Below are 13,788 nucleotides of genomic sequence, written 5' to 3'. Positions count from 1 at the left end.
ACATTACTGCTCACATTGACCCCTCTTGAGATGAGCCTGGCTGCTCAGCCAAACTACCAACCTGTGTAGTACAGACTTATGAAGGTTGGGGTCCTATTGCCACGAGGTGAAGGTTGCTATATTCTTCAAAAGGATACTGCAAACAATCCTGCCTAACAGGGTACTGTGAGAAGTACAATGAAATCAGTAAATACAAGTATTCAAGTAAACACTTCCAACCTTAAAAGCTATATTAAATCATTTATTTATATATACACAAAGCAAAAGAACAATACTAAACATGCAGCAACTAATAGTAACATTCAATAGAATTTCAGGATCAAGTTTTCAAGCAGCAATAATGCAGGCGAGTATTTTCTTTATGTACTAAAACATTTCCAGCACACAGTGACATCAATCAAGGTCAGTAGTAGCACTTCTAGTTCACCATACACTATTTAGTTGAGGGAAAAAGTGTTTATAGTAGAATAGGACACTGCTGAATTTTAACAATTGCCCAGTACTGGCAGCCAAACTCTGAAATTCCCTGCCTGTAGCCTTAACAGAACCATCAGAAAAAAAAACAAAAATCTGGCTCTTCTCTCATGTTTAATTATGCATTACCATATCTGTATTGCAATCCTGTAATATAGAATGCCTGATGCTGATAATTATTTATTGTAAATAATTGTAAGTAATAATTGTAACATATGTCTCATGTATCTCCATTTCCTTGTCCGGTTCCTCATCTATATGTAACTATGTAAATGCGCCCAGATACCTAGGTTAGGCGCGCTATATAAAACAGCAAACATATTTTCTCCCAGAGGGATGTAGGAAGTCCTTTCTCCAGCAATAAGCGAGTCAAACAATTAAAACCTTTATAGGGAACAAGCACGGCCAAAGCCAGTAGGGTTCATAAGGGATGCCTTTAGGGAGGCATGACAGCCACAGACAATAGGACAGTTCTAGTTCTGATGCAATCTTTTTAGTAAAAGTTAGTTCAACCGTCAGTAATTCCTTGAGGAAAAACCAGCCTACACAAGTGAATTGGAGTAATTCAAAAGGATATAAAGAAGCACTACCTAAGCAAGGAAGCACTAGATTTGGCTAAAGGTGGTTAAAGCCAAAGCCCCACAGTACATTAGAATTGACGCAGATGTCCCAGCTGACTTCCTTATTGATGCAGCAATGCAGACCCTTGTTCTGGACCTTGGTCGTGGTGACGAAAGGGAGGAGGAAAGAGGAACGAATATCCCTGGTAGGAATTTCCGGGTTCGTAAACTCTTGCGAGGGGACTCTGGAAGAAGATTTCTTGCTTCTGTAGACTCAACACGGATGCCTGCAAAGTTTCAGCCGGATTCATCCTTTGGAAGACTATGCACTCGTGTATGGTCCAGGTACCCGGCTATGGGGAAATTGCAGCCCAGGAAGGTCGCAGAGACAAAGGGGTTGTCCCAGAACAAAGCAGGTCGAGGCTAGTTGGTCCCACAGGCCTAAGGTAGGAAGTCGTCCTTGGTGGAGCTCCCCAGTAGATGGGAAATGGGGTCAGCACAGCTGCACCAGTGCTTTTGCGATCCTGGAAGGTGCCGCTGGCTTCTCTCTACACCTTCAGATTTGATGTTCCAGTGGTCGGCTCTGCCTGTAGTCCCAAAACTCTCCCCTTACAGGCAAAATCCCATTCATTCACAGCACTAAGCTGTCAATCACCCGGGGGGGTGTCCTCTAGGACTGCCTCCCACCCAGTTGTAAATGGTTTTAGTCAGGGATGCCTTCTAGAAAAGGACAGTGGTGTTTCGGGCTCCTCCCTCACTTCCTGCCTTCCCAGACAGACTGGCGCCTGGGCGGGCTTCAGGGCTGAATCCCATCAAAGGCAAAATACACAATGGACACAAACCTGGCCGAAACAGAGTAAAAGCCCAGAAGGAACAAAAACAGGAAATAGCAAAAAAAGAAGACTGCAGATACAATGCACAATAGGTAGTAAAACGAAACCACTGCCACCAGCCATTCAAGTTAGTTAGTGTAACAAAAGGTCACATGAGATGTGCGACTCCACATAAGGTTGTGTGTACTGGACCAACAAATGAAAAAGGTGTTGGGTAAGATTTTCATAGAAATGGCAAATCTTCCTGACCTGGGCCAACCCCAGAACCTTGTGCTTTACTAGTGGGATATTTTTCCTTACACCCCTGCGAGAGGGAACCAGTTTCCAAACCCACAGAATCTTTTACTCTTTTTATGGATGTCATTTTTTTAAAACTCCCCATAGGGTCTTTTAAAGTTATCCTGTAACAATTTTTTGTCAATAGGTGCCTGTTACTGGGTTTCCCTAGGGGCTCCCCTTTTAACTTTCTCTGGCCAATCTTGAGAGAACTACAGTTCCCAAGGGTAGAAAGGATCTATGGATCCTTTTACATTTATTCTCTGAAGCTAGCACACCCCACCTTTCATACAATTTTGTTACAGGGACAAGCTTACCTTCAATGGCTGGCGACAGTGATACCTTGTATTAATTTGGTGCACCTTTACCGCGGGCTGTGTTCACAGCTGCGTTAAAAGGCACCTAAGGGTGTTCATTTTACCAAAATGGACTGTCTTCTTTTTTTTCACCATTTCAGTGTTTGTCCTTTCTAGTTCCTTCCTCCGACATCCAGGGCGGGAAATTCCTTCTTTCGATTTTCATCTTCGGCGGGAGTCCCTTCGACTCCCTGCCCAGGCTCCAGTCTCTGTCTGTGAAGGCAGGAAGTCCAAAACTCTACAGCCCTTCTTTCTCATTGCCTGAATGGGGCCAAATCTCAATGAGGGCTGGCTGTCCTGATTGGACACCAGACCGCCCCTTGTAAAATGCAGGGAGAGCATGCAGATGTTGTGCTGTAGGTCCTGTACTGCGCACCTGGTAGCTGAAGAGAAGTCTACCACTGGAACCGAACCCTAAGAGGATGAAGGCAAAGCAGATTAAACAATTTCCAGTGACTCGGGAGCCTGCTGTGTGACCAGAGAGCCTGCTGTGTAACCAGAGCATGCTGTAGCCCTTCATTCCAATCGACCTGGGGACTCCGATGACCCTGGCCAGAGCTAGACTCAAGAAGACCTGCATTTTGAGCCATCCCATGCGTTGCTGCGACCTTGTGGGGCTGCAATACCCAAATACCCTGGGGGCCTCGAGCCATAGTGCGGTGCACAGATTCCGAATTTCGCTGAAACGTCATTGGCATACTGGTCTATCTCAGGCACATGAATAGAGTCTGAAAAGTCCCCTCACCAGAGTGCTGGACCTTTGTAATGACGAGAATTCAACCACGATTTTCTGTCTTCTGTGCTGCCTGAAAAGGTGCCAAATCCGCAGAACCTTGCCTAGAGCCTTCTTCATTGATCCCTGTTGCCAAGTCCCTTCCAAGGTACTGTTTTCAGACACCACAACAAGAAATCCACTGACTGGGTTTTTGGCTGCAGATCCTGAAGTCCTCCTGCTGGAAAATCTTCAATGCTGAGGTACTGTGTTGGCATGGGTATGTACTTACCTTAAGTCTCTTAGGATTTCTGTGTCGCTGTGGGGTGCTTCCTGTGATGGGGTGGCCTCTCATTCAGTGCACCCAGTCCCACTGCTAGAATCATGCTAGGGTGTCTTCTGTGAAGCCCCTGGATCCTCTTCTAACTCAAAAAGTAATGTACTCACCTGTTTGTAGTCTTCCTAAGGAACTTTCGCTACTTAAGAACCTATTCTGACAGTCTGTTGGTCACAAGTCCCTAGGGACCCCCCCTTCTGCCACTGAGAACACTCAACGCATTCTCTGATTGGCTGCAAATGTACCCAGCAAGTGACCCACAAAGCGGCTTGCATGAGCAGCCCGCATCATGACACAATTTTGCATTTACCAAAATGGCTGCGCTGTTCACAGCACAACCAGTCTCCAGGAGCGCTGGCTGTTTACTTGGTTGCCTAGCAACCAGCAACGTCGCTTCATCTTGCCGGATGGCGTAAGCCGCCCCCTGCAGGCAAGGCCTGCAGAGAAGGCCCATGTCCGTGCACGTCAGTGCCAGAAGTACGGTAGGGCGGTCAACACTCGGCCTGTGCCCATCATTGCTGTACATTCCAGCTACCCTACGAACTGTTGCATGGTTAATAGCCACACACTGCCCAACTCGTACCACGATAAGAAACTGGAACTACATGAGCCTCCCCATACCCAAGACCCGATCACGCTGCAATGTCTGGGGTAAGACAGTACATACAAATTTAACTTTGAACTCAATCATGTCTCATGTATCTATGCCTGGTGCAGTCCCCATATCAAGAGGTAAATTGCATGTATTGTCGGCACGGACCTTGCCATATGAATGCAGGGCAGGCAAAGCCTGTAAAGCCTAAATTGACAAATGTTGTCTATGACCGTCGTAATGTAACTATGTTACACTGTAACCTGTACTTCTAGCAAAGACTAACTTGGACACTTTCATGCAACAGCGTCTCTATGCCACCGGCCTGTTAGCGCGCTTTATAAATATAAATAAAATAAATACATCTTCCTGAACTATGTCAACCTCAGAACATTTTGATATTCTGGATTCTTTTTCCTTATACTGCCGTGAGTGGGAACCTTTTCCCCACTCACAGAATCTTTTACTCTTTTTATGGGTGTCATTTTTAAAACTCTCCATAGTGTCTTTTAAAAGTTATCCCCCGACAACTTTTTGGCAATACGGGTCTATTGTTACTGGGTTGCCCTAGGGCTCCCCTTTTAACTTTCTCTGGCTGACCATGAGAGAACTACAGTTCCTAAAAGGTAGAAATGATCTGTGTATCCCTTTTACATGTTATTTGGTGAAACCAGCACACCCCACCACATGTGGAGTACTGGGAAGATACATTTTTTGTGTGAAAGGGGATACAAAAATTTAACATTTATGTTACAAGGACAAACTTCCCTTTAATGGCTAGTGGCAGTGATACTTTAATTTGGTGCACCTTTACCGCAGACTGTTTGCACAGCCCTGATAAAGACATGGGTGCTCGTTTTAACAAAATGCCCCCCCACTCCTCCGCCTTGTTTTTTTTCTTCATTTTAGTGTTCATTGGCCTTTGTTCCATCCTCCGACATCCAAGGCAGGAAATTCCTTTGTGTGATTTTCATCTCTCAGCGGGAGTCCTGTGGGCTTCAGAATGTCCGAAGGCAGAAAGCGAGGGAGGAGTCAAAACCTCTGCAGCCCTTTGTCTTCCAGTGTGAGTGCGAGATTCCAGTTCAGACTGGAAGGCTGGCTGTCCTCAAGGGATTGACACCCCCCGCACTCCCACCCCCACCCAAGTTTGTATGTTGCAAGGCGGGTTGAGTGGCTAGGTTTCTGCATAAAAGTCTGAACCTGGAAGCTGAAGAGGTAGTCGGCCACTGGAACCAAAACCGAAGAGGACGAATTTGCAGCTGAAACGATTTCCAGATACCGGAGAGCCTGCTGTGTAACCATAGCCTGCTGTAGCCCTTCCTTCCAATTGACCTGGAGACTACGAAAACTACGACCCCGACCCATAGCCTGGCGAGACCCACTAGACTGAAGCAGACCTGCATTTTAAGCCATCCCACGCGTGCTTCAACCTGGCGGGCTGCAATACCCCAATACCCTTGAACCTCTAGCCATTATGTGGTGCACGGTCTTCCGAATCACGCAGAATCTTCGTGAGCCTCCTGCTGGATCCCCAGAGGCATGACTTGCATCCAAAAAGTCCCCTCATCAGAGTGCTCGACCTTGCATACAACAAGAATCTGACCAGTGATATTCCGTCTTGTTCTGTGCTCCTGAAAAGGTGCCAAATCCACAGAGCCGCATCCAGCCATGAGGAAAAACCTTGCCTAGAGCATTCCCTGTGTATCCCTGCTGCAAAGTCCCTTCCAAGGTACTGTTTTCAGTCACCACGACAAGGAATCCACAGACTAGGTTTCTGGCTGAAGATCCTGAAGTCCTCCTGCTGCAAAATCCTCTGTGCTGAGGTACTGTGCTGGCTTGGCTACTTACTTACCTACCTTAAGTCTCTTAGGATTCCCGGGCAGTTTTGGGGTGTTTTCTGTGATTGGGAGTCCTCCCGTCCAGTGCACCCAGGCCCCTGCTGGACTCCTCCAAGGTTGTCTTCTGTGAAACCCCTGGACCTTCAACTAACGCAAAATACCCACCTGTTTGAACAGTCTTCCCAAGGAACTCTGACTTTTGCTGCTTAACCTATCCTGACACTGCCTGTGGCCACTAGAACCTAGTGACCCCCCCCCCACCTGTCCCCCTTCTACCACTGAGAGCACTCATGCTTCAAGAATAAGGGTAAGATGTTTTAAGGATTGGGCATTTTGCCTAGAAAAGAGAATAAGCGTTTAACATTTTAGTTACTAACTTGTAAAATAGTTGGTTGTTAACTGCAACTCAGAGTGAACAGTTACAAAAGTTATTACTAACCTTAGAAATATTCTTCCATTCTAAAAAGTAGAAAGGTTATTTTACTCACCTGTGAATTGGTTGTGCCTCTTGGCCAAAAGTAATATTGTTGGCTTCACTTAACTATTTCTTTTAGAAAATTTGTGTAAAAGTTTCCAAACTGGGTCTTGATTCCCCTGACTTGCTGTTGGCCTGTCCAGAATAAGTCTGTATTGGGTTTTACCTACCTAGAATAACTTTGAGTCATTCATAAACTTTAACACTGTTTTGCTTTCCCTGGTCTTTTTTAGGCACAAAAATAGTTTTAGATTTACACATGCCTTTAAGCTGCTGATGGCTCCTGTAAAAAGTGTATAGGTTTCACTTACATGGGGTATAACTGTTATTGGCTATGTTTGGGGAAATTCCTAGTCTATCACTAATAACCTCTGGAGACCTAAAGCTAGTCGACTTTGTCCATCCTTTTAGGTACGACTTTTTTCGAGTGGTTTTTTATTCAGAGACCGTGATGGATATGGTATTAAACGAACAGGATGCTATCCACAAATTTGGCTATGATTAGGAGAAAGCAGCAATGGAGAGGGGACATAAATCAGGGGCCTCTAGGGACCCCCAAATAAAGAATGTTGCAAGTATGAATAATAAGTACCGTGTGGCGTGGACTGATGGAGATTACAGCCTTAGATGGCAAAGTTATTCACTGTTATTTACCCCTTGCTCCCTCCCTACTTTGCGTTGTGGTGTCTGGAAACACCATTCTGTTGTATATGCGCCAAACAAATGCCCAATAAATAAAATAACTAAAAGCAGGTAATCTTTATGCTCCATTCCAAATACATTCCTTTTTATGATCAGCACAAAATGTGTAGCTTTGATTCCTTCAATTACACCCAGGTACTTACAGCTGTTCCATATTATCCAAACCAAAGAACGCCCCGTCCATGAGTTCGCTTATTCCGTTGCGCTGCATTTTCAAAGACTTTAAAGAATCCAGCCCTTGAAAGGTCAGACTTTCCACCATTTTAATCTTGTTCCGTTTAAGTTCTCTTTAAGATAAAGAAAATAAAAAAAATATAATGCAGGTTTTCCAGAAAACAAAAGCCATGTACATTGCACCAGCAACATCTCTGCTGACAAAACTAGTTCTAAAAAAAGAAACTGTACAAAAAGAACCAATCGATCCAAATAAACGTCATACATTTCAGCACAATCACACAAGACTTTTCAACAATAAGTATTATTAGCAATTCGCATTGTAATTACGGCATTCACCGCATGCTCGGTTAATTGCGAGAGCACAACCCGCATTGATTTTCAACATAGATCTAACTCAGTATCAGCAACCCGCACCTCCCCATTCTTAATTTCAACTATTATATTTAGTATGTTGGACCCACTTAATTGACTTGAACAATGTCAATTACAAAGTTGTCCTGGTAGGTGTCCACCCAAACCAAGTACAACCAACACCTTTCCAAGATGGCGGCCCCACTATCTAACCGGTTTGGGTTGCCGCTCTCTCACTCAGTAACACGCGTCAATATCATTAGTCAGCAAACCGGCGCCCGTGTAGGAACTCAGCCGCATTCAGTAGCAAACCACCGGGGTATGTGATTTTCTATGGTCCCTTAGACCACTGGCAGACTGCAGTGGTCTTGCAATCTGTTTTTGACAGAGGTAATAACACAGCACACGGCCGACACGCTCATAATGGGTTGGTTTATATTTTTTCTTTTTGCAACTGCCGGGACTCCACCTTCTATGAACACGCCTTGTACCAATACTCTTCTCACTTCTGCAACACGTATAGTCCGGATGCTTACTGCACAAATTGCTGCAAGTGCGAGGATATTACAAAGGTTATGCGATTTCCGCTTAGAATACATTATGGATTGTTGAGCCAGCTATTTTGGCCATTGTTTTTGCCTGAACATACCCGTACTTCACTGTAATTAAACATTGCAATTTTGCAGCCCAACTATACTTATCTACGATCTATTGCATCAGCATTCCAATTGACACAAGGTACTTGATTCCTTCTCAACTATAGCAAATCAAATCCTATCTATTTTTGCCATCTTTTATTTAGTAAATGTGAACACAATCAGTGGATCAATTAAACTGTTGCCGCTTTGTCTACATCGCCTCTCACTCACACAAAAATCGTGTTGTGTTTGTTTCTCTCTCTTTTATGATAAAACTACCAAATTGATCTATGATCCCCTCTACATCTACAATGTATCAAATTCACAGTATTTACAACTTTTTTTTTAATATATATTTCGACTGGCTATGAACTCACGATCATGTGTACCCATGCACGTATTTTGTTTGGACCATTTCAAAATTGAAATTGTGTTTTGCAAAAAAAGATCCATCACACATCTGTGCTAACTAAATGGGGAATCATCCCTCCATCTGGTTTTGCTTTACCGCCCGCCTGACTTGGACAAATTGTCCATATCATGCCATCCACATTTAAATCTGAATGATATTATGAAATATCTTATCTTAAATGGTTCGTTTTCCTTCTTTTTTACTTTGTGCTTTTGTGTAACAATATTGTTTTTGTGGGATTTTACTTTATATTTAACATGTATCAGCCTCAGAGGAAGAGCAAGGACTGCTCGAAACACGTGTCAGGCTGTACACCGTTGCACCCAATAAATCTGCAATCTAAGCAGTGTCTCCATTCTCTTTGTGTTTGCGCAGTGAGACTGAAAAACGTTCTCTAATCTGCCATTACCGTAGAGTACGTGGGCAAGTACCTACAACCCTCAGCCACCACTGCCTTCCGAGTAAAAAAATATTTTCTTTCCTAGTGCAACGTTTCCGCCTTGGCTCCTTTTGCCCACCTCCCTTCTTCATTACAGTTTATAGTAGACATGTTCCATAAATGTTCATCTATAAGCAATGATTTTTAGAAACTGCAGCGGGCTGAATAACGAAGAAAAATTTCCATGCAAACACCACCAAAAAAGCCAAAATGCTTACATGCGGCTGCCATTTAATGACAAACTATAGGAATGGGAACATAGTCATTCCCAGCAATGAAATAGAAGGACCCCCCCCCCCTTTGTGCCTCTAAATAATGCCTAAAATGCCCGAAATGGATGCAAGATGCACTTTATAGAATTACAATATATTTTGTAGGCCTTTTAAAATATTCTGGGCGTGGTGTCAGAACTGCAGTGATGAAGGGATTGTGAAGCACTATTCTGGACCAGCTGTCAAGGCTGCTGTTATGAGGGGCTTTTAAATCACCATTCCTGCTGAGGTGTCAAAACTGCTGAGGTGAACAGCTCATCGAAGCACTGAAAGCTGTGAGCAGGGCTCGAGTGATAAAATGGCAACATTTTGAAAAAATATGCAAAAGTGGAACAACAATTCTTTAACCGGCAACACAAATGTAATAATTAGTCTTAGCAATAAAAGTTGGAAAGCTGAAGATATATCTGATCAACATTCATCCCATAGAAATATATATCACCATCACTAGAAAGGCAGAGAGGCAGGTGAATATTGTATTTCTCAACATTGTTCACAACTGTTCTTCTAATTCATGACCACAAAAAAAAAAAAAAAAAAAAAAAAAAAAAAAGACGGATGGACCTGTACTTGCTTACTTATGGTCCAACCGTACAAGAGTCGAGTCGGTATTAAGTGGATTTAAAAAAAAAATATGATCTCCTATAAAAGTGCCAGTGTTTAAAACGGCTCTTGCATAAATAGTGTTCCTCTTTGTGCCTTACTTGTTGAACAGAGCACACATTTCAAGCGCTATGAAGCCCTCAACAATTCAGAAGTGTGAAGCACGCACGGTGCCTAGAACCGACCCTCTCGGTTCCCATGTAAATAACTTAGAGTGTCTACCTGCCTAGATCCCAAACGCTCTTTATTTATATTCCTGACGGTCCATTGCATTTATCCCTATCTTGGACTATGTCATGCCTATGTTTCCATTTGATCTTTCTGCTTGTACATAGCCTCCATTTTTTATTACTCCCATGTATTGCATTACCTTGATGTGTAACTAAGCTGCAAATTATCTTACGCTATGCGCCCCGATACCAGCGGCTCTGGTGCGCAATACAAATAATAAAACAAAGTGCGTCATCATTAAGAAATGTATAGTTAGTTGTAGGTAATTAAACAAAGAAAAACATACTAAACTGTGAGCTGATGTTGTGCAATGCGAAGAATGCAATTTATATGGTCACTGCTTCAGCCGCACATGTTAATGAAATCTGTTCAGACTTTATTATCCTTTGGAGATCATGATTGCCTACTGTGGCGCGTCAGGAGGAGGATGTGGAGACTGAGGCCTAACTTTCCCCATTGCTGTTTGGTATTTCTTACCTATTTCACAAAGATGCTAGTCAGTAAATGTCCAAAGGAATAGGTCCACTGTCCAAAACTAATGCTAACTGACCCTGCCACTATTCTAACAAGCAAAGGTCAGGAGAAGGACTCCCTTCTCCTGATGAATGCTTCTTGCACTTCTCTTCTTTAGAGTTTCCTGTTAATACTACATTTTCAAATATTCTCTTGTTACTGCCTGTACCAGTAGTTCTCTTTGCAGACTTGTGGCTTTCTCTTCCTCTTTAAGAAAAACTTTCTCTGGCCTTTGTCGAATCCTTTGATTCAGGCTAATATGCTCTGGGTAATGGTGGAAAGTGTCTTTTCCCATGTGTTTGCAATTAGGTTTCAATCTTTCTTGGCATATTCTGTCTTGCACATCATGTATTCTTGAGGATTGCCTGTGACTCACTTTATAATAACCTTTCTCTGTTACAATCCCCTCAATATCCAGGATTGTTTTCTTTGGCCTTTGTTGAATTCTTTGGTTCAGGTTAATATGTTCTGGGAAATTGTGGGAAGTGCCCTTAACTGTGTTTGTTTTATGTACAATTATGCTTTAATCTTTCTTGGCATAGTCGGTCTTGTACATTATTTATTCCTGAGGCTTCTTTCCACTTCTCTTTATAATATTCTTTCTCTGTTACATTACCCTTGATGTTCCTTGAGCAACTGGTTATTTGCATTTATTTTTATTTATATAGCGCTTTAATCCAAAGCGTGCGCATGCCTAGAACAGAGGTGCTAAGGGTCGACAGTTGGTCTGGGTGTCTGTCCATAAAGCCTACAAAACTTGACATCCTACTTAAGATTTTATTGAACTATTCAGGTGTATAGTCGCATGAAGGTGGGATGCATGACATGAAATGGGTGGCCTAGAAGGGAGTTTGATCTTTGTGGTGCAAAGCCCTTGAGTGAGAGAGAGAGAGCGAGTCTAAAGAGAGGGGGTGCAGCCTGTGTGCTTTTTGATTCCAACAGGTGTCAAAATCAGCATCCTTGCTTTAAGCAGGGAAGCCGATGCGTTTCCTAATTAGCTCCTGCTTTTCTTGGGGGATGCCGAAACGCCTTTCACCGCCTGTTCCTCAGCGCGCAAAAGGAGGTATTTTTCCAAACCGACCTTTGGTTTCGGTGGCCTGTCGTGAGGCGAAAGCATACGCGATGGCCCAGGGCACAGTGAAGAACCTGAGGCTTTCTCCTTGGACACCAGTTTTGTCCATTATTCTTTACAAGGGGAGATTGGCAAGAAAAATGGGAAGGGGGGGGGGGGGGTGACAGAATATGCATTCTCTAAAGAGGTCAGTATGAAGAACCTCTCCCCCAGCCCATGTAAGCTGCGCCTGGTTGATCAGTGTCATAAACAGAACACTGGTTAGATATACACCCACCTGGACAAAGGATACAGGTCGTAAGGTCAGACCTTAGTGAAGGATACGTGTTGTGAGAGTATACTCAAATAGCTTGAAGTTCTGCTGAAGTTCTGCTATTCGGTCTACTGGCGGACTACAGCGGTGAGATGAGATTAGGGTCAGGATAAGACCTTCCAATTGATGACTCTCAATTAGTGAGTAATCAATGGAAAGGGCAAGGAGCATGAAACAATCGGCAAGCCGTAGGAGAAAGGAGACTACCAGTGTGCTTTCCCAGCTATCACAAATTGTATTACACAACCTCAAAACCCACACTTACCTGTTGGCGTAGGCAGAGACACAAATGTATTCCACGTAGAATATCCGGAACTGTCAGCGCCAGGGATGGCAGCTTAAGTGCTGAGCTCCTGCATCTGTACAGATATAACTTCCTAATGATGGCTGAGACCCTCTGTTCTACTGAAACCACTCAGCCTGCTAAGAGAAGAGATGACACTGAAAGTAGAGATGAAAACTATGAGTTGCTCACCCAAGTAACTGCAGATATTGCTGATAAAGGCAAAAATGTTAAGTGCTGATGTCGAACGGGAAATCATATCATGCTTCCTTTATTGTACATATAGGCCTAAGCCCAGTCGCTCTGCAAAGAATTCCGTGTTGCAAGGTCCTGACCTTAGATCAGTTATAGCCGCCATTTTAGGTTCATCCGCCATTTTGATTCTCACTCCCAAAGTCACCCTGTGTTCTAAGATGTGGACAGTGTTCTGCTTGTAACATGGTTGTCTTGACCTCCGCATTCGAGTTAATGCTTAAACTGCCTGCAGGCCAAATAGGGTTATGTAAAGAGACCTTGTCCTTCGTTGACCTGTGGATAGAGGATTACCTGTGTCAACGTCACTAAGCCATGAATATATATTACGCACAATACTGTTTGAGCATTTAATGTGAACACCTGTTTGACTATATTGTATAAGAATATGTACGCAGGCTTAAAGTAGAATCCACGCCTGCCGTGAGGTATCAACCCCCAGCATAAGGCCTGAGCCGAGGTGTCTACGTGATGAGCCGCAGCCTCTAGGAGATCCTGGGCCAAGACCCTGGTGTCGGATAAACCCCCTTTAAAGTCTTCCAGCTTCTCGACCGGGATAAACTCCTCAAACTCCGGCAGACCTTTCCACATCAGCATATTAGCTCCCGCTAACACCAATTCGGCGTTGGCCTGCCTGAGCTGCAAGGCCGAGTTGGCAAAGATTTTCCTCCCAAGGGAGTCAAGGAGCTTGTCTTCCTTTCCCAGAACCTGAGTAGCCGTCTTGGAAGAGGATGCTGCAGGCCTGGATTGCAAAGTGGCCGCGGCCACCACTGTGGAGGAGGGTGGCGGACAAGATGACAGGGCCACCTCTTCCGAAGAATGCAGCCTGTATCTCGCGTCAATTTTCTTATTGACAAAAAGTCCAGTGTGTGGCTTTTCCCAGACCCTGCGGACCTCGGCCAGAACATCCTTCTGCAGGAACAGGCCGGTACACTCCGAAGGAGACAGGGTGAACGCCCCAGAAAGCACACCCTCCTGCAGAGCGGGTGCCTCAGGCTCCGGAACATCCAAGAAGCACATCATGTCCAGTACCCGGTCATGAAAAGCTCTAATAGAGCGGGGAAGGTCCTTGTTGTC

General features: G+C 44.1%; 1 protein-coding gene across 1 annotated transcript in view; it reads right to left on the bottom strand.

Moving 5' to 3' along the window:
• Positions 1–13,788, bottom strand: part of LRIG2 (leucine rich repeats and immunoglobulin like domains 2) — a 274,622-nt gene that overhangs the window by 182,210 nt on the left and 78,624 nt on the right. Inside the window, exon 6 of the mRNA XM_069633358.1 lies at positions 7,299–7,442. Within this exon, the coding sequence (XP_069489459.1) occupies positions 7,299–7,442 (144 nt within the window). The remainder of the gene's footprint in view (positions 1–7,298; positions 7,443–13,788) is intronic.

Source organism: Ambystoma mexicanum, chromosome 13, assembly GCF_040938575.1.
Source record: "Ambystoma mexicanum isolate Mex_15411 chromosome 13, UKY_AmexF1_1, whole genome shotgun sequence".
NCBI classification, from domain to species: domain Eukaryota; kingdom Metazoa; phylum Chordata; class Amphibia; order Caudata; family Ambystomatidae; genus Ambystoma; species Ambystoma mexicanum.
The sequence above is the reverse complement of the archived record's forward strand: the minus strand, read 5'-3'. Positions and strand labels throughout refer to the sequence as shown.